This window comes from Coregonus lavaretus (genome assembly GCF_964263955.1).
Source record: "Coregonus lavaretus genome assembly, chromosome: 11".
In the NCBI taxonomy this organism is placed as follows: Eukaryota; Metazoa; Chordata; class Actinopteri; order Salmoniformes; family Salmonidae; genus Coregonus; species Coregonus lavaretus.
Window position 1 is genome coordinate 54,002,940 of NC_139998.1, and position 21,775 is coordinate 54,024,714.

A 21,775-nucleotide genomic window follows, 5' to 3' on the forward strand; every position below is an offset into this window, starting at 1 on the left:
GAACTCCAAAATGTCATCAAATCAAAGTTTATTGGTCGTGTACACAGATTTGCAGATATTGCCGGTGCAGTCGAAATGCTTATGTTTCTAGCTCAAACGGTGCAGTAATATCTAGAAATACAATAATTCACACATAATCCAAAAAGTAGCTAGAAACAGGACGACCTTGTCTGTCGGCACCATCTTGTCGATCATTTATATTGCTACGGTAGCAAAGCAAAAGGCACATTCGACCTCAAGCAATTGCGTTGCCAAACAATGGTTGTAAACCTTAAATGTATAAAGCATTGGCTCATTGGAAAGTTCGTATTTACCATACCCTCATTCATATTTTGCACACACAAAAAAAAATTGGATGGATGATATTTGTGGCATTGACACTTTTGCCACTGGCAGAAATGTTTTTGCTTAGTCATACAATGGACTATCTAACTGTCGACCCCAACGGCAAAGTCTGTGCTTGGCCACAGGCCCCGCTCTACTCCATAAGTTGTGGATCCAAGAATAGACCGGTAGTTGTTATACATCTACCACAGTAGCATCTCATATCCTTGTTGGTGAAATTGAAAGGCAATCCAGATCATTTGTGATCAACGGGTTGGCAAGTTGAGATGAGCTGCTAAATCAAATTGTATTTGTCACACGTGCCGAATACAACAGGTGTAGTAGACCTTGATGTGAAATGCTTACTGACGAGCCTTTAAGCCCTTAACCAACAATGCAGAGTTTTTAAAAAGTAAGAAAAAATTGTTACACAATAGCGTAATAACGAGGCTATATACAAGGGGTACCGGTACCGAGTCAATGTGCAGGTGTACGGGTTAGTCGGGGTAATTGAGGTAATATGTACATGTAGGTAGGGGTAAAGTGACTATGCATAGATAATAAACAAAGTAGCAGCAGCGAATGTGAATGTATACTGAAAAAAAAATATTAAAGCAACCATTTCAACGATTTTACTGAGTTACAGTTCATATAAGGAAATCAGTCAATTGAAATAAATTCATTAGGCCCTAAACTATGGATTTCAGATGACTGGGCAGGGGCACAGCCATGAGTGGGCCTGGGAGGTCATAGGCCCATCCACTTGGGAGCCAGGCCTACCCACTGGGAAAGCCAGGCCCAGCCAATCAGAATAAGTTTTCCCCCACAAAAGGGCTTTATTACAGACAGAAATACTCCTGTTTCATCATTTGCCCGGGTGGCTGGTCTCAGACGATCCCGCAGGTGAAGAAGCCGGATGTGGAGGTCCTGGGCTGGCGTGGTTACACGGGGTCTGCGGTTGTGAGGGCGGTTGGACGTACTGCCAAATTCTCTAAAACGTTGTTAGAGGCGGCTTATGGTAGAGAAATGAACATTCAATTATCTGGCAACAGCTCTGGTGTACATTCCTGCAGTCACATGAATTATTCATGGCCATTTAGCTAGCTTGCTGTTGCTAGCTAATTTGTCCTGGGAGATGAACATTGGTTTGTTATTTGACCTAAAATGCATAGGGTCGTTTTTGTTAGTTTTTTCTTCGTTTTTTTTTTGCTGGATCTTTGTATAATATTTTGTCATACAGTACCACCACCAACTGGACTGGCGTGTGGACCTCATTCATCTTTCGATCACCCACGTTGGTATATGCTCGTAAAAAACAGTGAGTAGATGGGAGAGGTGGCACTTGCAACACGTCAAGCAGATAAAATAGAACCAAGTTGTATTTTAGCGGATAATAATAATATGCCATTTAGCAGACGCCTTTATCCAAAGCGACTTACACGGATGAAATGATTGAATGACATGTATGTGTACATTTATTTTGCAACGCGGCCAGTTTGGTCAGCATGTAAGGGGCTTAATGTAGTGTCTGATTACAGCAAGCGATTCTACTCTGATTAAATCTTTAAAGATGCACAATGGAGAAATCGCTCCGCAATTGCCTGGTTGCATAAATTCGAATAGTTCGCCTAATTTCAGTTTGTAACAAAACAAGCAAGGACAGTGTAGAGAATCATTGTACCGTCTAAACCGCTGTGAAATATATTTTCCATCACCAAAAATATTGTGTATTCTGCTGTTGGATGCTGGTGTACTAAACCAAAAGGAAAGACGCAAAAACTAAACTTTAAAACGGAATCATAGAAAAGCGCATGTAGAACAGATCTACCGCGTCTTAGACTTCCTTTCAATGAGAATGACAGATCTATAACACATATTTCTGTGTGAATTTTGAAGTTGGTTAGACACTCGTTTTGTTAATTTGTTTTAAAATCAAGACGGCGCAACTCGCGAACATGAATTTGGTTTCTGACGTATAGGCAAGCTATGCCTGTTTTTTTGTTTTTGGTTTGAAGGTCTATTCCTCTGAGCTTTCTTAAGCCGCTTGATAATTATCACGTCCTCCTGACCTCTTCACTCCATCAAACCGATTTCTGGGTGAGTTGTGACGACGTTGTGAGTTAGTGGCCGGGGGGTCATGGAGAGGGATTTGCGACGTTGACGATTTATGCTTGTTTTTGGAAAAGGCTGAGGAGTCTGTTTTATAGGGGATTGGTTTTACCGCCTATCGTTTTTCGGGTAAATGACGATTAAAACCTAACTGATAGACTCCCAGTGACCATTACGGAGAACTGAACCTTTCTGGGAAATCTGAAGGCATATGGTAATCTCCTCATCGGTTTCACCGTCCATGCCGAGGCAATATTGGTCTTATCAACCGCCTTTTACAGCATAGCAGGCCGGATAACACGCTCAATATAACGCTGCTGACCTCATCCCATGGTGGCTGTTTGCCTCTGTCTCTGTCTTGACAGATTCCCTAATTCAAGACATTACCATGGGCTATGCTGTAATACATTTCCAACGCTGGTAATGTAGCACACATTGTAGTGATTTGAGTAAGAAGTGACTTCTGAGGAAATCCCTTTCTCAGGCGGTATTGTTCCATACCAGTTGTAATTGCGTTCCCTTTTTTGTGACCAAATATGTGTAATAAATGTTCCGTTTAGCTGAAGGTTCGCAGCCAGCTCATTTGCATTGCATTTAACAAAAAAAATGTTTTTATGTATTTTATAATAGTTACAGGGGAGAGGAGGGGGGATGAATGAGCCAATTGGAAGCTGGGGATGATTAGGTGACCATGATGGTACTGTATGAGGGTCAGATTGGGAATTTAGTTTGCGTTTTCAATTTCACTTTCGTTTCCCCTCCTTGTGCTCTGATTTGGTTCAGGTTAAAAGCCATCACCGACAACTTACGAAGAATTGGGAAAGATGGTGACTGCTCGGAAATGATGGTCACTGACCGTTTCTGGCCGATCATCGGCCGTGTGTCCTCCCTTTTAAAGAGCGCACCGATTCCGTGTTGCTCATTAAGAAAAATAAATAAATATTATTATTATTAAGAAAAATGAGATTTCAGTCTTGGGGGTTGTGGTTTGATGTGGCAGTTACTGATGTTTGTCCCTCTGAGACACCATAGGAACAAAGCCAGTATCGCTTCCTCAAAATAGTCAGAATGAATCTGAGACCTAAAGAAATCTCTCATTAATTTTGACATTTTTGACGAGGATGTTTTAGTCGCTCAATTTGACGTCTAGCTAAGGCAGCGTTTCCTAAACTAGGGGTCATATGAAAATGGGGTTGCGGGAGAATTTCCAAAATCCTGAAAATAATTGTTTTTTAGTTTTTAAAAAAAATATATCATCTTTGTATCTTAAAATCATTGTAATGTGGTTAACCTTAAAAATCTAAATGAAAATGATTGAAATCTAAAAGATAAAATTCAACCAGAGTGCCCTTAGATTGTGGGCAAAGGCCACACTTGACTGTTGCACTTGAATTGGAATGGTTAAAGTGCGGCCTTTCGAGCTGTCATGTCACCGAATGCTGCAGACAAAGCATTCACGGGTCGTTACGAAGGAGTTTTGGTTCTTGACTCAAAGGGAATAAATACCCTGCCATCTCCCTCAGAGCATTAAACCTCATGGTACCCTTCGTCAGCTCATATCTGTGTGAAGCTGAATTCAGCAGTGCTCTCGTCTGCATTAAAACCAAATGTCGATCCAGGTGGGATGTGACAGCAGAGATGAGGTGCGCACTGTTGACCACGCCCTAAAACTATGACACGACATGCATCAAGCACACCCATCTCATCAGTGGTGGGTGAGATGAGACATTGTCAGACTAATTTGCAATCGACTGTCAAAGCCCCACATTTAAAGTATGAGTTAAGACGATCAGAAATACTGTTAGAATATTTTGTAATTGACTGCCGTCGCCCCAAGTAAAAAAAAGTAAACATTGGCTGTTCATTGCATAATCTGTTTTGCATGGTTGGGGTCGTGAGATTTTTCACAAATCAAAATGGGTTCGTGGACGACAAAAGCTTGGGAACCCCTGAGCTAAGGCATTTGGTGCAGTATTTCTCAAGTAAAAAAAAAAAAAGAGATCCGCTACGCTGCTGGGCAGGTCTGTCTCCCTGTCTGTGTTCTGCGGTAGGATTGGATAGAGCTCAATCACTGCAGCTGTGTATCCTGTGTTAGTGGACAAGTGAACATTGTCAAAATCAAAACCCAACCCTCAAGTCATGACAAACTCACTTACAAAAACTCTTGTTTTGGACGACACTGACTTTATGACCAAAATTATCCTCTTTACACTTTGTAGTCAATTTCGACAGTAGAATAAATGTTTCCGTTTTTCTATCAGATAAGTTGTTCATTGCCTTCAGTTGCTCTTTTAAGACCTACCTTTCTTGTCCCAGCAACAGTCAGGTAGCCCAGATTCCAGATCTTTCTCTCCATTCATACTTTGCTCCTCTTAGAGTCGATGGGCTCCCGAGTGGCGCAGCGGTCTAAGACACTGCATCTCAGTGCTTGAGGTGTCACTACAGACCCCCTGGTTCGATTCCAGGCTGTCCCATAGGGCGGCGCACAATTGGCCCAGTGTCATCCGGGTTTGGCCGGTGTAGGCCGTCATTGTAAATAAGAATTTGTTCTTAACTGACTTGCCCTAGTTAAATAAAGGTTAAATAAAAAATTAATAAAAGAACAGAGCCCATTTTAAATTCACTTCAAATCTCAAGCGCCTAATGGCAAATGGCCCTTACCCTAACGGCACGTTGAGCGTTAAGTAAAGATGAGGTTGGGGTCCAAAATCTACATCCCACCCTGCTCTTACCTCTATTTTCTCAGCCCGTACTCTTGTTAGGGTGCTAGTGGGTGGGGGGTGGTAAAACCATAATTACCTTGTGTAAATTGTTTAAAGAAACCATCTTGACACAGCTGCCTGGACTTGGGAGAGTTTGGAAAGGGTATTTGACTCTTGGTTCAAAACGAACATGTGAGGAGGCTCCTCATAGTGAGACGGTTGGACCCGTGGAAACCAGGAAAATGTGATGAGGGAAGAAACCCTGGCATTTACATGTAAAGCGCGATGGTCGAAGGTAGTGGATTTGGAAGGGTTAGACTGAATATTCACTTACACTGGCGGTGTTTAGACTTAAGCTAACATTCTGCCAAATGACTCCATAAGTTGCCATGGGGCACAGTTTTCTGCCCACATCCCATCACTTAAATGGTGTTCTTCATCATGTTGTTGTTTTTTAAATAAAAAAAGCATTCTTTATTAACAGTGACTGTTGGATGGGCGTTATATTGTTCGAGCATGCCTGTTCTTTTTGTAAGACTAAAAGGGAGTCTCCCCTGCTGTACGTTTTAATTGTCTTGGCTCAGTCTTCACTTCAGTCAGCAAAGAAATAGCCATTTATACTTAGCAGAGATTTTTAAAAAAAACATTTTGCACTAGACCAATGCATTATACTTCAAGCCAAAGATTTCAATCTAGCAAAATGGTTAAGCACAAGGTTTTCTCTTTCCCTATACAGCACCATCAGATAAAATTCATAAAGGCTTGCAGAGGTGTCAGACCTATAATTGCCCCTTTTCACACACCATACACGCCCCCCCCCCACAAGTTCCCCCCTCCAACACCGGTTCTGAGTTGCTGCAATCCCTTTGGTGTGCTTTAGCCTGAACAATTCTGTAATGATATTAAAGCCTTGGACCTGGTCCAATTGGATTAATTCCTATGACCCGTAATGTTGATACAACCCCAAGTCTCTTCAAAGATGGTCAAAACAGTTAATAATAATGATTTTATTAGATATGGATTTTTATTTAACCCTGTTTACATTGCATCTGTACAAAACAGGGTTTAAATAAAAATCCATAACTAATAAAATCATTATTATTAACTGTTTTGACCATCTTTGAAGAGACTTGGGGTTGTATCAACATAACGGGTCATAGGAATTAATCCAATTGGACCAGGTCCAAGGCTTTAATATCATTACAGAATTGTTCAGGCTAAAGCACACCAAAGGGATTGCAGCAACTCAGAACCGGTGTTTGGGGGGGGGGGGGGGGGGGGGTATGGTGTGTGAAAAGGGGCAATTATAGGTCTGACATCTCTGCAAGCATTTATGAATTTTATCTGCAGACTATCTCTCTGATGTTTGATGTGAATAACAATGAGCGTAATTGAATAACAATGTGTCTCTCTGTGTGTGTGTGTGTGTGTGTATGTGTACAGGACCCCAGAGCAGTGCCCCAGTGTGGTGTCCCTCCTGTCAGAGAGCTACAACCCCCACGTGCGCTACGGGGCCGCCATGGCACTGGGCATCTGCTGTGCCGGGACAGGCAACAAGGTGAGTGCCCCTTCTTCCAACTCATCCACTTCCTTACCCGACCCTACCCCGCTTCCATCTTCACCTCTCTGTGAACAAGCTGCCAACTCCATTGTCCAGTCCAAAATAATCCCCTTGGCCTTCCTCTAAACACTTCTTAATGCGGCCTCATGATTCTGAAATAATCAAAAGGGTCTATGCAATATTGGGAAAGCTCCTTCTAGCCAGCTCCTCCCTGCTCCTAGCCTGCCACAGGGCTCCTAGCCTGCCACAGGGCTCCTAGCATTCCACAGGGCTCCTAGCCTGCCACAGGTCTCCTAGCCTGCCACAGGGCTCCTAGCCTGCCACAGGGCTCCTAGCATTCCACAGGGCTCCTATCATTCCACAGGGCTCCTAGCCTGCCACAGGGCTCCTAGCCTGCCACAGCGCTCCTAGCCTGCCACAGCGCTCCTAGCATGCCACAGGGCTCCTAGCCTGCCACAGGGCTCCTAGCCTGCCACAGGGCTCCTAGCCTGCCACAGGGCTCCTAGCATTCCACAGGGCTCCTAGCCTGCCACAGGGCTCCTAGCCTGCCACAGGGCTCCTAGCCTGCCACAGGGCTGTGGTGTATCCCTCCCACACACCATGTGTGTAGCAAAACAAACAAACACCACCGGATACCAGTGTATCCTAACTAGGCAGCTGCCCCCCAGGGAATTTTTAGCAGCTGTTGGTGTCTATCAGACTGAATAGAGTGGCAGGACTCTGAGGAAACCGCTCTGCTGGAATAGGGGCCATGATCACGCCTCGCACACAGCGAGAATCACAGCCAGGATAGGACCTAGCATGGCTCCTATGTGGAGACTGGGCTCAGAGGGGCTCCAATCTGAACCAACACTGATGAAGCATTCAACTGTTAAAAATCCCGATTTTATTGGTCACATACACATATTTAGCAGATGTTATTACGGGTGTAGCGGAATGCTTGTGCACTAGTGTTTACATGGAGATCCTAGAACCCGCCTGGTTGACCATCTCCTTCTCATAGAGTTGATCAGGCTGTTGATCGTGGCCTAAGGAATGTTGTCCCACTCTTCTTCAATGTCTGTGCGAAGTTGCTGGATATTTGCGGGAGCTGGAACACGTTGTCGTGCACGTCGATCCAGAGCATCACAAAAAAAAACGTGTGGTGTAAGTGAATTACAAAGGGAATGCCTGAGGTACATTTGATATATTGCGCAACTGGGGGGTGAGTTTGGTTTCTGTTTGGTTGGCATATTGCCACTGAGCTGTACCCTGTCGGCCAGACGAGGACATTGTGGTCAGGGATAGAAGAGAGGCTGCCGCCAGGCCCAGAACCGCTTAACGATGTGGGTTGATCACTCTCAGGTGCCGAAGCCCAAGCAGAGTCACAGCCCATTACACTCGGGCCCTGGTGCCCAGAGGGAGAATGTTCTAGGCCCTACACTAGTCTGGGCCAGACCAGGACTCCAGTGTTCACACAGCCGGTCTCCTCCAGTACGTTAGCTCCTTCCTTCGGGGAGTGGAGTGGTGTTGTGGCTGGAGAAGTGGGTCACCTAGCTATTACATGGAGCTCATTCCCTCTGCCATCATTTATTCACCTGGGGGTTTGGAGATTTTTTTATTGCCCTGTAATTTCGGTTCTTGCTGCCTGGTGTTGAGTAAAAACATTAAGAGGAAAGCGATTTGGACCCCATTTCATGCTCCCTATACGTCAATACAAAGGTGTGCGTCGTCATGAAAATTCAAGCGACGTGCAGTTTTTGGGTTTCACGAATTGGGTAGAAAATGCACTCTGTGTGAGAAGCCACTTTTTTTTTTTTTACCAGCCTTGTGTAAACATTCTAATTATTCTAATTCTACTGAGTGACTACGCAGTCCTTTTTAAAGTTTTAACATGAGATATTCTACACATTTCAAATAGGCAAGTAATAGCAGCAGTTATGTTTGACTCAATCAATATATAGAACACTCTGACCAGTGTAGAATTCTCATCAAGCCCGAAGGAGTGATGTCACCCTACAAGTACTACTGAGGCCCCTGTATGCCATTGGTCTGCATCAGCCAGCTCTGCTGATTGGACCTGACAGTAAATACTCTCAATTAAAACCTACGCCGACTAGGGGTGTAATGGTTCACCAAACCCACGTATCGGTGCGTATTGAGGTTTTTTTGGATCACGGTTCGTTTACAGTACAGTGGGAAAATTTAAATGCCGACCGTTACTGTAGTTAATTTTTCTTTATTTGTTGAAAGACTAAAAAGCACCCTATTTTTGTGGCCCAAGTCCAGCTTCTGTGACAGCATTCACAATGTTGCTGGCATTGTCTGTTGTGACATGAATTGTAATGTTGTGCCTCAAGTGGAGGTCTTCACGGGTCCAAAAAGTTGGACCCATTTCGAAATGGACCTGGTGCTTTCCCACCCGGACCCGATATGCATAAATAATTTTTTAAATATAGAGACCTGTTCCGAACTGACCCGAGAACAACTGGACCAGTTCCGTATAGACCTAGTCAGATCCAGACCCGGTTCCGATCCCAGGTGAGGGAAGCATTAGAAAAGTACATTTGTAAGCTACTTTATTAACCAGAGCTCATGAAGCGCATGGGAGGGTCACTGTGTTTACTGTGAGTGACACGGGGCACAAGAAGGAGGGAGGTAGATTCAGAGAGACGGCAACCAACCATAGCAAGCCGACTCGTGCTAGTAGACTAACTTCTAGCTTGTCATAGCTAGGTTATTTATCATCCAATAGGATTCCGTAGTACCCGAGAGAAGCAAGTTAGCTAAGCTAGCTAGCTAGGCTAATTGAGGCTTCATGCGCTTTCTCCCTGTCCTACAGTTACAAATAACACCTCCATCCAGATTATTGTGTAGCAGCCTACCTGTTGGCTCTTGGTCGTTGTAGCCTATCCTTCTCATTAAATGTTTAATTCCATCATTTAAATTCCGTTTTGACATTGATTAGATAATCTCCTAACTTGCTTTGCCACACATGAAGGCCCTATGACTGTAGTACTGCTTTGATGACTTGTGATTGGCCAACAACAACAAGCTATCTACACGTGCCATTCTGCATAGGCTATTCTCGTTGAGCAGTGGCGACATACTGTTAACGTTTTATCCACAACTCTCTGTCCGTCGCCGTTGTAATCTGTGAAGCCAAAAATGTTTGCAAACTGGAGATTTAAACGATGATGGAGGATCCTCCAATTCTGGTTTATCGACCCCCCCCCGCCACCACCACTCGCCATCGTACAGAACTAGTTCCCGGCTGCACAAAAGGATAGTTTGAAATGCGCCAGTAAAGATTGGATTACAATGTGTTGCATAGGCACTAGTTGTTTAGCCTGAAATGCCTGAAATGTTTTATCAGCTCAGATTTACAACGCAGCGTAGGCATAGCCTATAGGCCTAGTGTTTAATTGAAGTTTTTTTTATGTATTCATTTGGGTTTATTTTCTCCATCTCGTGTCGTCGATATGTTTTCTCTCGTGGAGAGTGGATTCCGCCCTCTGGGGGGCCGGCAGTGTGGGCTACAGTGGAACAGCTAAGAACAGTGAGGGAGGCCCTCTCCTTGCTCCTCATTGACGTGGCATGATGGGAGGAAGTAGTAGGATTCTGCTGACCTAGGAAGACCACTGCGAAGAAACTAAATCCAAAGAGATCAGATTCTGAGTTGTTCAGTTCTTAAAGCCTTTCTTTTTGTGTAGTTTTCAGGGGATGCTCACCCATCCTTTTATATTGTTTTAATATGCAGATTGTACATTTAAAAAAATCATTTTAAGGACAATAAGGTTTCAATCTATGATTCCGATAGAGATCTGAAGTGATTGTAGACCTCATCTTGGATCCTCACTGCTCAGTGCCAAGGTTTTTCCTAGCAACTTCTGCCAGCGCTAAACTCTTAATACAACAGAAGAGCGCTGGTCCAAACACTGGCGTAGAGGTTCCTGAGCCAGGCTGAGAGAGTTCACCGTTGACCTTCCTGAGCCTCTTCTCCCGTACGGAGCTGAGGCTTATACTCCGGTAGTACTGCACTCGTACTTGGGGAATTGCACCAAACTTGATGTATCTGTTTACTTAGACTCTAAGCGAATCAGCACGATAACCTCTCATCTTTAGGGTTTGGCCGTTTGCTGGTCAAGTGGTCATCTTAGGTGTTAGTTTAATTAGTGTATTTTATGGTCATTGACAAGTTGTTCTGTTTTTCTTTCTCCCTTCTCAGGAGGCCATCAACCTGCTGGAACCGATGACCAACGACCCAGTGAACTACGTCAGACAGGGTGCTCTCATCTCCTCTGCACTCATCATGATCCAGCAGACCGAGGTCACCTGTCCCAAGGTGGGTGGGTGAGAAACGGGTCATCCCATTCACAGCACACATTTAGCAGAGAAATTGGCCACCAGTACCTTTTTGTTATTCACCTGACTACAATATATTGAAGTTGTATGGCTAATGGAATTATCTGTTTAAATGTGATGCTAGCCTATAGAAATGTTCTCTATTTTGAGTCCAGTCCTCTACTTCTCTCCTGATGAACCCTAACCCCCCCCCCCCCCCCCCCCCGTGGAGGCTCTGGGTCCTAACCAAATGGTGTCTGTGTTTCAAGCTTTCAGCTGAGTGATGATGTGCCTAATATGACCACAGCTTATACTGACTACAATGAGGGAGCGAGAAAAGGAGGCTAGCTAAAAGGAGCTCCTTTTCTTTCTCCGTTTTGCACAACTTCTGTCATAACCGTTTTAAGAAATGCCAGACACATTTTCAAGCTTCCTCTGGTCACGGCCTGTAATGTTACAGCAACAGGCTCGGGGCGTTGTGAGAGATTGTTCAAGAGAGACTGGTTTTAAACTGGAAACATCAGGAGGCACTACACTTGTTCAAGCAAGACTGGTTTGAAGCTGAAATAGTTCCAACTTTTTGGACGACCCGACCAAAATCTCAGAAATGTGAGTTATAGCTCTTATTCTCATGGAAAGCCAGTCTAAGAAGCGGTAGATCTGTTCTATGTGCGCTATTTCTATGCTTCCCGTTAAAGTTTTGTTTTTGCGTCTTTTACTTTCTGTTGTGTACACCAGCTTCAAACAGCTCAAAATACAATATCTATGGTTATGGAAAATATATTTCACAGCGGTTTAGATGGTACAATGATTCTCTACACTATACTTGCTTGTTTTGTCACATAAACTGAAATTAGGGGAACTATTAGGATTTTAGCAAACAGGAAACGGTGGAGCGATTTATGCATAGTTCACCTTTAAACTGGAAAGGGCAGGAGGCACTACACTTGTGACTGTGTTTGCTCTGGGGGCTGGCCTGTTTAACGTCCAGCATCTTTCCAGATTTAGTTTAGTGTGCTCTGTCACTGATGATGATGATGATGGTGGCAGTACGGCGGGCGTGTCTGTGCACCTTGGGCATGCAGATTGTTTATGCACATACTGCTATACAGTTAGGGGACTGCTCGCCTGCTGGCTTGTTTCACAGCGCACATTTACAGTGCATTGGGAAAGTATTCAGACCCCTTGACTTTTCCCACATTTTGTTACGTTACAGCCTTATTCTAAAATTGATTAAATCGTTATTTTCCTCATCAATTTACACACAATACCCCATAATGACAAAGCAAAAACAGGTTTTTAGACAATAAAAAACGGAAATATCACATTGACATAAGTATTCAGACCCTTTACTCAGTACTTTGTTGAAGCACCTTTGGCAGCGATTACAGTTAGTCTTGACGCTACAAGCTTGGCACACCTGTATTTGTAGCGATTCTCCCATTCTTCTCTGCAGATCCTCTCAAGCTCTCAGGTTGGATGGGGAGCATCACTGCACAGCTATTTTCAGGTCTCTCCATAGATGTTCGAGCGGGTTCAAGTCCGGACTGGGCCACTCAAGGACATTCAGAGACTTGTTCTGAAAGCACTCCTGCGTTGTCTTGGCTGTGTGCTTAGGATCGTTGTCCTGTTGGAAGATGAACCTTCACCCCAGTCTGAGGTCCTGAGTGCTCTGGAGCAGGTTTTCATCAAGGATCTCTCTGTACTTTGCTCAGTTCATCTTTGCCTTGATCCTGACTAGTCTCCCAGTCCCTGCCACTGAAAAACATCCCTACAGCATGATGCTGCCACCACCATGCTTCATCGTAGGGATGGTGCCAGGTTTCCTCCAGATGTGACGCTTGGCATTCAGGCCAAAGAGTTCAATCTTGGTTTCATCAGACCAGAGAATCTTGTTTCTCATGGTCTGAGAGCCCTTTAGGTGTCTTTTGGCAAACTCTAAGCGGGCTGTTGTGTCTTTTACTGAGGAGTGGCTACCGTCTGGCCACTCTAGCATAAAAGCCTGATTGGTGGAGTGCTGCAGAGATGGTTGTCCTTCTGGAAGGTTCTCCCATCGCCACAGAGGAACTCTGGAGCTGAGGGGAAAAAATAATTTAATCAATTTTAGAACAAGGCTGTAACTTAACAAAATGTAGAGAAGGGGTCTGAATACTTTCCGAATGCACTGTATATACTGTGTATTTCGAGCCACACACACCCGGTACATATGTGCCACGAACGTAAACGCACACGCTCAACTCAACTTTTCTCTCATATACACACACACACACACACACCCTCTATGGGTTATTTTGTGAGACCACGCTGTCATTAATTGCAGTCGGCCTGTTTTTAAATGTGAAGTCAAGCTGAGGTTTTCAAGTATTCAATGAAACAGGAAGGATGTTGGGTGCAGTTGTGTTAAATCGTGTTCCCCGAGTCGTGTCTCACGCTCGCAGGTGGATCACTTACTTCACATGTCCATCACTCTTTAATTTCCCTTTTAAATATGTTACATGGAAATATGAACGGTAGTGTTTTAGCCATTTCACCCTTTCTTCTTATAGATTTAATTATGTGCCCCTATCTCCAAATAGTGAAGCTAAAAGATGCCGGTTCCAGCAGTTTTCCATGCTAATTTCTAATGCTAATGAGTCAGAGAAACATAAAAGGGTTTCTAGAATAGTCCTTACCTTCCACCAGCAGTGGCTCTCGTCAAAGTGTTTCAACCCGTTTTAATGTTAAGGGGGGAATGGGCGTCTCATGCTTAATGTCAGTCCCAAATGTGGGCCCTGGCATGCACATTGACTTAATCAGAGCCAAAGCAACGTGGCAGACAAAAGGTTTCCCATATGCTGCAAAAAAAAAAAACTGACAACAAAGAACTTCTTAAGTATATTTCCTTTAATAAGAGTGCTATATTGTAATGTGGAGGCCCACCAAAAGAACTGAACAATGGGTTTGAGTCGTAATGTTTTTTGTTGTTTTCCCGACACACAGGTGAACCAGTTCCGGCAGCTCTACTCTAAGGTCATCAACGACAAGCACGATGACGTCATGGCGAAGTTCGGGGCCATCCTGGCCCAGGGCATCCTGGATGCAGGTCAGTGTCTTGTATCCAAGTGTGTGTTGTGACTGACATTTGGAGGCAGGGGTTGGATTTCTTCAGAAGACGCGAGGGTGTATATATCTGTTTCTGTCTGCTGTTAAGGGGAGGTGTGCCTGCGTATGTGTGTGTTGGCAAGGTTTACAGGGGGTCCGGTCCCAGCCGCCCCCCCAGGGCTTGCCCCCCCCCCCGTCCCCCCGTCCTGTGATCTTTCCCAACTCCCTTCTTCTTTGGAAGTGATCGTGCTACGATGCATTAGCGCCTGGCGGACCAGCAATGAGAACAGCCACATTACTCTTGTGATTACTGTTAGTCTGACGGCAGTGTGTGTGTGTGTGTGTGCAGAAGCGTACAGTGTGTGTGTGGGGTCCCAGAGAGCTGCACATCATCACATCAAGCGCATACACACACACACACACACACACACACACACACACACACACACACACAGATGTGTATATGCAAACTCCAAACGCAGGCTGGAGCAGTAAGGTATTCTCCAGTGCTAACATTGGGCCTTGTGTATTAGCTTGAGAGAAACCAGCAAGGCCCCTATGTGTTAAACGCTGTCTGAATACACCATCAGGTGTATAAAACAACCAAGCCTTGTTTCATTTATAAGAATACTTAGTCAAATTTGACCCTCGCAACACGAGTACATCTGAATTGTGTGTGTGTGTGTGTGTACTCTTTGTGTGTGTGTGTGTGTACTCTTTGTGTGTGTGTGTGTACTCTTTGTGTGTGTGTGTGTGTACTCTTTGTGTGTGTGTGTGTGTACTCTTTGTGTGTGTGTGTGTACTCTTTGTGTGTGTCGTACTTGCTCTCGTACTGCAGCAGTGTTTATTTTTGTTCCCATAATGCTTTCAGCAGATCCTTGTCACTATAGCAACGGTCGAGACCAAACTGGGAGCCCTCGTTCTCCTGCCAAGATAAAGAACTCCAGAATCCCCCCCCCCCCCTGTTTTCCGTCGCGTGAAACCGCCCAGACAAGATCTTAATATGGGGTCATTTGCCAGATAGCACACTGAGGCTCTCTACTCTCCCTCTACTACCCTTAACAACTGTCAGGCCACTGCTCCCTGATACACATCCATGTGTTGAGCCTGGAAGGCTAGGTGTTGAGTGACGTCAGGACGGCAGCTTCCCCCCTAAAGAACCATCACTTCACTTCTAGTGTACCACTTTGATTTCAGATAAGGGGATGTGGAGTATTAGTCTTTAGTTACAAGTGGGGTTGGGGTTTTGGGGGCAGTTGGATAATCGTATGAAATATGACAGGCAGAAGCCATTTGGGTTCCGTTTCATGATCTCTGGTGTTCATTACAGAGGGTTTAGACTTCGGAAGCAGCTCTCGCAAACAACCACACGCCCAACCATTCCCCCCCTCTCTCTCCAGACGTTCCCCCTCTCTCTCCAGACGTTCCCCCTCTCTCTCTCCAGACGTCCCCCCCCTCTCTCCAGACGTTCCCCCTCTCTCTCTCCAGACGTTCCCCCTCTCTCTCTCCAGACGTTCCCCCTCTCTCTCTCCAGACGTTCCCCCTCTCTCTCTCCAGACGTTCCCCCTCTCTCTCTCCAGACGTTCCCCCTCTCTCTCTCTCTCCAGACGTTCCCCCTCTCTCTCTCTCCAGACGTTCCCCCTCTCTCTCTCCAGACGTTCCCCCTCTCTCTCTCCAGACGTTCCCCCTCTCTCTCTCTCTCCAGACGTTCCCCCTCTCTCTCTCTCTCCAGACGTTCCCCCTCTCTCTCTCCAGACGTTCCCCCGCTCTCTCTCTCTCCAGACGTTCCCCCTCTCTCTCTCTCTCCAGACGTTCCCCCTCTCTCTCTCTCTCCAGACGTTCTCCCTCTCTCTCTCCAGACGTTCCCCCTCTCTCTCCAGACGTCCCCCCTCTCTCTCCAGACGTCCCCCCTCTCTCTCCAGACGTCCCCCCTCTCTCTCCAGACGTTTCGCCCCTCTCTCCAGACGTTCCCCCCCTCTCTCCAGACGTTCCCCCCCCCTCTCTCCAGACGTTCCCCCCTCTCTCCAGACGTTCCCCCCCTCTCTCCAGACGTTCCCCCCCTCTCTCCAGACGTTCCCCCCTCTCTCCAGACGTTCCCCCCTCTCTCTCTCCAGACGTTCCCCCCTCTCTCTCTCCAGACGTTCCCCCTCTCTCTCTCCAGACGTTCCCCCTCTCTCTCTCCAGACGTTCCCCCTCTCTCTCCAGACGTTCCCCCCCTCTCTCTCCAGACGTTCCCCCCCTCTCTCCAGACGTTCCCCCTCTCTCTCCAGACGTTCCCCCCCTCTCTCCAGACGTTCCCCCCCTCTCTCCAGACGTTCCCCCTCTCTCTCCAAACGTTCCCCCTCTCTCTCTCCAGACGTTCCCCCTCTCTCTCTCCAGACGTTCCCCCTCTCTCTCTCCAGACGTTCCCCCTCTCTCTCTCCAGACGTTCCCCCTCTCTCTCTCCAGACGTTCCCCCTCTCTCTCTCCAGACGTTCCCCCTCTCTCTCTCCAGACGTTCCCCCTCTCTCTCTCCAGACGTTCCCCCTCTCTCTCCAGACGTCCCCCCTCTCTCTCCAGACGTCCCCCCTCTCTCTCCAGACGTTTCGCCCCTCTCTCCAGACGTTTCGCCCCTCTCTCCAGACGTTCCCCCCCTCTCTCCAGACGTTCCCCCCCCCTCTCTCCAGACGTTCCCCCCTCTCTCCAGACGTTCCCCCCTCTCTCCAGACGTTCCCCCCCTCTCTCCAGACGTTCCCCCCTCTCTCCAGACGTTCCCCCCTCTCTCTCTCCAGACGTTCCCCCCTCTCTCTCTCCAGACGTTCCCCCCTCTCTCTCTCCAGACGTTCCCCCTCTCTCTCTCCAGACGTTCCCCCTCTCTCTCTCCAGACGTTCCCCCTCTCTCTCCAGACGTTCCCCCCCTCTCTCTCCAGACGTTCCCCCCCTCTCTCCAGACGTTCCCCCCCTCTCTCCAGACGTTCCCCCTCTCTCTCCAGACGTTCCCCCCTCTCTCCAGACGTTCCCCCCCTCTCTCCAGACGTTCCCCCTCTCTCTCCAGACGTTCCCCCTCTCTCTCTCCAGACGTTCCCCCTCTCTCTCTCCAGACGTTCCCCCTCTCTCTCTCCAGACGTTCCCCCTCTCTCTCTCCAGACGTTCCCCCTCTCTCTCTCCAGACGTTCCCCCTCTCTCTCTCCAGACGTTCCCCCTCTCTCTCTCCAGACGTTCCCCCTCTCTCTCTCCAGACGTTCCCCCTCTCTCTCTCCAGACGTCCCCCCTCTCTCTCCAGACGTCCCCCCTCTCTCTCCAGACGTCCCCCCTCTCTCTCCAGACGTCCCCCCTCTCTCTCCAGACGTTTCGCCCCTCTCTCCAGACGTTTCGCCCCTCTCTCCAGACGTTCCCCCCCTCTCTCCAGACGTTCCCCCCTCTCTCCAGACGTTCCCCCTCTCTCTCTCCAGACATTCCCTCTCTCTCTCCAGACGTTCCCCCTCTCTCTCTCCAGACGTTCCCCCTCTCTCTCCAGACGTTCCCCCCCTCTCTCTCCAGACGTTCCCCCCCTCTCTCCAGACGTTCCCCCTCTCTCTCCAGACGTTCCCCCTCTCTCTCCAGACGTTCCCCCTCTCTCTCTCTCTCCAGACGTTCCCCCTCTCTCTCTCTCTCCAGACGTTCCCCCCCTCTCTCCAGACGTTCCCCCTCTCTCTCTCTCTCCAGACGTTCCCCCCCTCTCTCCAGACGTTCCCCCTCTCTCTCCAGACGTTCCCCCTCTCTCTCCAGACGTTCCCCCTCTCTCTCTCTCTCCAGACGTTCCCCCTCTCTCTCTCTCTCCAGACGTTCCCCCCCTCTCTCCAGACGTTCCCCCTCTCTCTCCAGACGTTCCCCCTCTCTCTCCAGACGTTCCCCCTCTCTCTCTCTCTCCAGACGTTCCCCCTCTCTCTCTCTCTCCAGACGTTCCCCCTCTCTCTCTCTCTCCAGACGTTCCCCCTCTCTCTCTCCAGACGTTCCCCCTCTCTCTCTCTCTCCAGACGTTCCCCCTCTCTCTCTCTCTCCAGACGTTCCCCCTCTCTCTCTCCAGATGTTCCCCCTCTCTCTCTCCAGACGTTCCCCCTCTCTCTCTCTCCAGACGTTCTCTCGCTCAATTCAATTCAATAGACTTTATTGACATGGCAAGTTAAATTACTTACATTGTCAAAGTAGGCTCCTGAGTGGCGCAGTGGTCTAAGGCACTGCATCGCAGTGCTAACTGTGCCACTAGAGATCCTGGTTCGAATCCAGGCTCTGTCGCAGCCGGCCGCGACCAGGAGACTCATGGGCGGCGCACAATTGGCCCTGGAGGGAATGGCCGGCAGGGATGTAGCTCAGTTGATAGAGCATGGCGTTTGCAACGCCAGGGTTGCGGGTTCGATTCCCACGGGGGGCCAGTATAAAAAAAGATGTATTCACTAACTGTAAGTCGCTCTGGATAAGAGCGTCTGCTAAATGACTAAAATGTAAATGTAAATGTAAAGTATACATATAACAACAGCAATACTAATAGTAGTAGTGGAAATGTGATTACCAATAACAGCAACTACAACAACAATATTAATGACAATAATAATATATTAAAGCAATAGTAGTCGACCAGTCTCAACATGACTGAGAAGACACATGACATGGTATGAAAGCCAAAACAAAATAGGAAATATTATTGACATTACATTACACTTTTCACTGGCTGTCCCTCAGGTTGTAGCAGGAGGACACATATTTGGCTGCCAAAATTGCACATTTTGGCTTTTCACCCAATAAATATTTGTAAATATTAACTCTTTTATAGTTTCAAATTCTAGGTACTGAATGATAATTTTGGCAAAGAAAGATTCTCTTAGGTCTGAGTATTTGTCACAGTGTAATAGGAAATGCAGCTCTGTCTCTACCTCTCCATGGGGGCAGAGTGAGTGCAGCCTGTCCTCTCTTTGCATCCAGGTTTGCCTGTGACGACCGGTCTCTATAGCTAGACTGTGCTCACTGAGTCTGTACCTAGTCATTGTTTTCCTCAGTTTTCTATCAGTCACAGTCGTCAGATAGTCTGCCACCATGTACTGTCTGTTTAGAGCCAAATAGCATTGAAGTTTACTTTGATTTTTTGTGGTGTCTTTCCAATAAGTGATATATTTTTCTTTTTGCTTTGTGATGATTTGGTTGGGCCAGATTTTCTGAGTGCTGTCCTGAGGCTCTATGAGGTTGGTTTTGATTAGTGAACTGAGCCTCAGAACCAGCTGGCTGAGGGGACTCTTCTCTTGTTTCATCTCTTGACATAGTAGAGCTGTGTGATGGAATGTTTTGGGATCACTTGTTTTTAGATGGTTGTAAAATTTGATGGCTCTTTTTTCTATTAGAATAAGGAGGGGGTATTGGCCCAATTCTGCTCTACATGCGTTATTGGAGTTTTTCTTTGCACTTGCAATACAGTCTTGCAAAACTCTGCATGCAGTATTTCGATTGGATGTTTGTCCCATTTGGTAAATTCGGTATTAGAGAGCGGCCCCATACAATTGGTTCTATAACTGATTGGAACATTTTGAGCCAGATTCTAATTGGAATTTCGATTTTAATATTCCTTTTAATGGCGTAGAATGCTCTTGCTTTGTCTCTCAGCTCATTCACAGCCATGTGAAAGCTACCTGTGTTGCTGATATTTAGTCCTAGATACGTGTAATTTTTGGTGTGTTCTAATAGAACTGTGTCCAAATAGAATTTATATTTGTCATCCTGATTTCCGGACCTTTTTTGGAATATCATTATATTCCGTTTTTTTTTTTTTGATCTCTCTCTCTCTCTCCAGACGTTCCCTCCCTCTCTCTCTCTCCAGACGTTCCCTCCCTCTCTCTCTCTCCAGACGTTCCCTCCCTCTCTCTCTCTCCAGACGTTCCCTCCCTCTCTCTCTCTCCAGACGTTCCCTCCCTCTCTCTCTCTCCAGACGTTCCCTCCCTCTCTCTCTCTCCAGACGTTCCCTCCCTCTCTCTCTCTCCAGACGTTCCCTCCCTCTCTCTCTCCAGACGTTCCCTCCCTCTCTCTCTCCAGACGTTCCCTCCCTCTCTCTCTCTCCAGACGTTCCCTCCCTCTCTCTCTCTCCAGACGTTCCCTCCCTCTCTCTCTCTCCAGACGTTCCCTCCCTCTCTCTCTCTCCAGACGTTCCCTCCCTCTCTCTCTCCAGACGTTCCCTCCCTCTCTCTCTCTCCAGACGTTCCCTCCCTCTCTCTCTCTCCAGACGTTCCCCTCTCTCTCTCTCCAGAAGTTTCCCCCTCTCTCTCTCTCCAGACGTTCCCCCCCTCTCTCTCTCTCTCCAGACGTTCCCCCTCTCTCTCTCTCTTTCTCCAGACGTTCCCCCCTCTCTCTTCGGACATTCTCTCTCTCTCTCTCTCCGGATATTCTCTCTCTCTCCAGACGTTCTCTCTCTCTCTCTCTCCAGACGTTCTCTCTCTCTCTCCAGACATTCTCTCTCTCTCTCCAGACGTTCTCTCTCTCTCTCCAGACATTTTCTCTCTCTCTCTCCAGACGTTTTGTCTCTCTCTCTCCAGACGTTTTGTCTCTCTCTCTCCAGACGTTTTGTCTCTCTCTCTCCAGACGTTTTGTCTCTCTCTCTCCAGACGTTTTGTCTCTCTCTCTCCAGACGTTTTGTCTCTCTCTCTCCAGACGTTTTCTCTCTCTCCAGACGTTTTGTCTCTCTCTCTCCAGACGTTCTCTCTTTCTCTCTCCAGACGTTCTCTCTTTCTCTCTCCAGACGTTCTCTCTCTCTCCAGACGTTTTCTCTTTCTCTCTCTCCAGACGTTTTCTCTTTCTCTCTCTCCAGACGTTTTCTCTTTCTCTCTCTCCAGACGTTCTCTCTTTCTCTCTCTCCAGACGTTCTCTCTTTCTCTCTCTCCAGACGTTCTCTCTTTCTCTGTCTCCAGACGTTCTCTCTTTCTCTGTCTCCAGACGTTCTCTCTTTCTCTCTCTCCAGACGTTCTCTCTCTCTCTCCAGACGTTCTCTCTCTCTCTCTCCAGACGTTCTCTCTCTCTCTCTCCAGACGTTCTCTCTCCAGACGTTCTCTCTCCATTTCTCTCTCTCTCTCTCCAGACGTTCCCCCCTCTTTCTCCAGACGTTCCCCCCCTCTCTACAGACGTTCCCCCTCTCTCTCTCCAGACGTTCCCCCTCTCTCTCTCTCTCCAGACGTTCCCCCTCTCTCTCCAGACGTTCCCCCTCTCTCTCTCTCTCCAGACGTTCCCCCTCTCTCTCCAGACGTTCCCCCTCTCTCTCCAGACGTTCCCCCCCTCTCTCTCCAGACGTTCCCCCCTCTCTCTCCAGACGTTCCCCCCCTCTCTCTCCAGACGTTCTCTCTCTCTCTCCAGACGTTCTCTCTCTCTCTCCAGACGTTCCCCCCCTCTCTCTCTCCAGACGTTCTCTCTCTCTCTCCAGACGTTCCTCCCTCTCTCTCTCTCCAGACGTTCCCCCTCTCTCTCTCCAGACGTTCCCCCCTCTCTCTCCAGACGTTCCCCCCCTCTCTCTCCAGACGTTCTCTCTCTCCATTTCTCTCTCTCCAGACGTTCCCCCCCTCTCTCTCCAGACGTTCTCTCTCTCCATTTCTCTCTCTCCAGACGTTCCCCCCTCTCTCTCCAGACGTTCCCCCCTCTCTCTCCAGACGTTCCCCCCTCTCTCTCCAGACGTTCCCCCCTCTCTCTC

At 47.4% G+C, this 21,775-nt stretch overlaps 1 protein-coding gene across 1 annotated transcript in view; it reads left to right on the forward strand.

Annotated features, from left to right (window-relative positions):
• The window catches only part of LOC311137447 (26S proteasome non-ATPase regulatory subunit 1-like), a 73,601-nt gene that overhangs the window by 35,010 nt on the left and 16,816 nt on the right, over positions 1-21,775 (forward strand). The window contains exons 17-19 of the mRNA XM_084171953.1: positions 6,579-6,693; positions 10,904-11,020; positions 13,999-14,101. Of these exons, the coding sequence (XP_084028079.1) occupies positions 6,579-6,693; positions 10,904-11,020; positions 13,999-14,101 (335 nt within the window). The remainder of the gene's footprint in view (positions 1-6,578; positions 6,694-10,903; positions 11,021-13,998; positions 14,102-21,775) is intronic.